The sequence below is a fragment of the Chaetura pelagica genome, unplaced genomic scaffold, assembly GCF_000747805.2.
Source record: "Chaetura pelagica isolate M959 unplaced genomic scaffold, ChaPel_1.0 scaffold789, whole genome shotgun sequence".
Taxonomy (NCBI): Eukaryota; Metazoa; Chordata; class Aves; order Apodiformes; family Apodidae; genus Chaetura; species Chaetura pelagica.
In genome coordinates this window covers 54,459-57,317 of record NW_009954421.1, presented here as the reverse complement: position 1 = coordinate 57,317, position 2,859 = coordinate 54,459, and the positions used below count along the sequence as shown (strand labels likewise).

General features: G+C 50.3%; 1 protein-coding gene across 1 annotated transcript in view; it reads left to right on the top strand.

Moving 5' to 3' along the window:
* Nucleotides 1-5: 5 nt before the first annotated feature.
* Nucleotides 6-2,859, top strand: part of PHB (prohibitin) — a gene marked incomplete at its 5' end in the record, with an annotated part of 4,959 nt that continues 2,105 nt past the window's right edge. The window contains 4 exons of the mRNA XM_010004449.1: nt 6-24; nt 367-528; nt 1,390-1,532; nt 2,141-2,257. Coding sequence (XP_010002751.1) covers nt 6-24; nt 367-528; nt 1,390-1,532; nt 2,141-2,257 — 441 coding nt within the window. The remainder of the gene's footprint in view (nt 25-366; nt 529-1,389; nt 1,533-2,140; nt 2,258-2,859) is intronic.

The window sequence follows — 2,859 nt, the reverse complement described above, 5'->3', positions numbered from 1 at the left end:
TTGTCAATTCTGCTCTTTACAACGGTGAGTGGGAGAAGCTGAGCTCTTCGTCCTGGCGTTTTGTTCTGCTCTGTGCTGATGCTGCTCATGGCACTGGGGGAGGATGGACACAAAGCCTTGCTGGGCTGAGTTCTACCTCATGTGTTGCACAAGGAAGGTCTTTTGTTAATGATCTGCTGCCCCCGTGAGCAGATGGGGGAGCAGGAGTCACGGCTGCATCTTCTCTTGGCCTCCTTGCTCCAAATGATCCCGCTCATTTCCCTGCTCTCCTGTAGCAAAAGCCTTTAACTGCCCCTGTTCCCAGAGGAGGTTTTGGTGATGGGCAGGTATGATGGATGGGAAGGGTGAAACCATTTTCTTCTCTAGTCGATGCAGGCCACAGAGCTGTCATCTTTGACCGGTTCCGGGGGGTGCAGGACACAGTGGTAGGAGAAGGGACCCACTTCCTCATCCCCTGGGTGCAGAAACCCATCATCTTCGACTGCCGCTCCCGCCCCCGGAACATTCCTGTCATCACTGGCAGCAAAGGTGAGTGCTTGGACCTGGAGACCACCAGGGAACCAGATTGCTCTGGTGATCGTTTTTCTTCTGGGGGTAGAGATTCCACGTGTCCCGAGTCCATTTTGGCACAGAATCAGGAATGGTTGGATCTGACTAGTTGCAGAACAGATATGGGGACCTTCCTTCAGTCTGTAAATTGTGCCTTTAAACATCAAGTCTGTGTCTCTGCAGAAGGGCAAGTAATTCCCTGCACTGCAAAGAAACTGAGGTATAAATCTTATCCTAAGGAGGATTTGGATCCCAAGGTGAAAGGGGAAGGGAGAAGAACTGTTGTTGTGTTTTTTTCTGCTGATAAAAAGAAGTCTTCATGAGCAGCTCTCCCGTGAAGACAGAATGAGGGAGTTGGGGCTGCTCCAGGAAAGCTGAGGAGGGACCTGGGACAAGGGCAGGGAGGGATGGGATGAGGGGAATGGATGAAAACTGGGAGAGGGAGTTTGAGGTTGGACATGAGGAGGGAATTCTTCCCTGTGAGGGTGGTGAGAGCCTGGCCCAGGTTGCCCAGGGAAGCTGTGGCTGCCCCATCCCTGGCAGTGTTGAAGGGCAGGTTGGATGGGGCTTGGAGCAGCCTGGGCTGGTGGGAGGTGTCCCTGCCCATGCAGGGGGTTGGATCTAGATGAGCTTTGAGGTCCATTCCAGCCCAAACCATTCTGTGATAACTCTTATCCTAAGGAGGATTTGGATCCCAAGGTGAAAGAGGCAATAAAAACATCTCTTCTCTGCTGGCAAAAAGAAACCTGGATTTTTATGCTTTCCCATCCAGTTGCCCTGGAGAGGACAGCTTCAGGGTCTCTCCTGCCCCCGTGCCACTAACATGTGACTCTTCTTCAGATCTGCAGAACGTGAACATCACATTGAGGATCCTGTTCAGACCAGTGACCGCCCAGTTACCGCGGATTTTCACCAGTATTGGAGAGGACTATGATGAGCGTGTCCTGCCCTCAATCACAACTGAAATCCTCAAGTCTGTTGTGGTAAGAGCAGCCTGAGAACTGCTGGGATCTGCCAGGCATCCATCTTTCCTCTTTTCATCAGTGAGGGACCCATTGGACTGGGAAAAATGTTATGCCTCAGCTTCAGGCTTTTCTTTCTACTCTCATGGGCCATCTGGTAAAGTTAATTGGAGCTTCACTAATTGTTTCTTGGTCATTCTGACTTGATTCACCTTGGATGATCTCTGGGTGGAAAGAGATTTCTTTGTTACCTGCTCTCAGCTGTTGGCTCTGCTCTTCAGGCTGGGAGTTGCAGTCAAGGCACTGGGAGTTTCACTTCTATTAATCTTAGATTTCAGCTTTTCAGCACTTTTGGAAGCATCCCCTGGGGCACTGCCAAAGAATCACTAACCATGTAGCCCAGTTGTGTGTTTTTATGTTAAATGCTCAACTGGACAAGACAACCTCCTCTCCAGCCCACACTGACACTCCCAGTCATTCAGTCCTTCTCTTAAATGCCTGGGCAGCTCAGTCTTCACTGACTTTGGAAAGATAACTGGATTAACTCTGAGGCTCATGGGTGCAGAGACACATGGAGAATCTATCCCTTCTTGGAGCTTTCTTCTCACTGCTGCCCACCCTGATTCCAGGCTCGTTTTGATGCTGGAGAACTGATCACTCAGAGAGAGCTGGTCTCAAGGCAAGTTAGTGAAGATCTCACAGAGAGAGCAGCAACGTTCGGGCTCATTCTGGATGACGTGTCCTTGGTAAGGCTTTTCCTTCCTCACTTTTTCTCTTTGGAGCATTTCCAGCTCAGAGCAGTGAAGAAGAGACTCGTTGGGTGGCCAGAGAAGGGTGGGTTGGAAGTTTGGACATGTGGGCTGTGTTCATCTGGCTGCAGTTGCACGTGATGTACCAGTCAGCTCCAGTCAGTACCTCTGGCTTTGTCCCTGGCCTCCTGTGACCTTCAGCAAGCCCTTGAAGGCTCTGCTAGGCTGTCTTATCCTCAGGCTCCATTGTTGCAGGGCTTGTACCCTTCAAATGAAGAACAAATGCTTCTGGGGGTAATGGAGGGGTCTTTAGAGAAGCTTGTGGTTCCAGAAGCACCCCAAGACGTAGGGAGAAAGTGAGGAGGCAGTGGGAAGATCCACTTTTGATACAAAGAATCCAAAATACCCACTTTTGATACATTTCCTACAAAGTATGAGGTTTACTCCTGGCAGTTCAAGGAGGGAGCTCTCTCCTCCTCCCCCTCCTCCTTCCCTACAAGCTTTGTTAACTAAAACTGTGCCAATCTGGCTTGTACATGCACCTCTTCCTCTCTTTTTTTGGGAGTTTCCTGGAAAGCCTGCTTGGAGGAAAGGGAAAG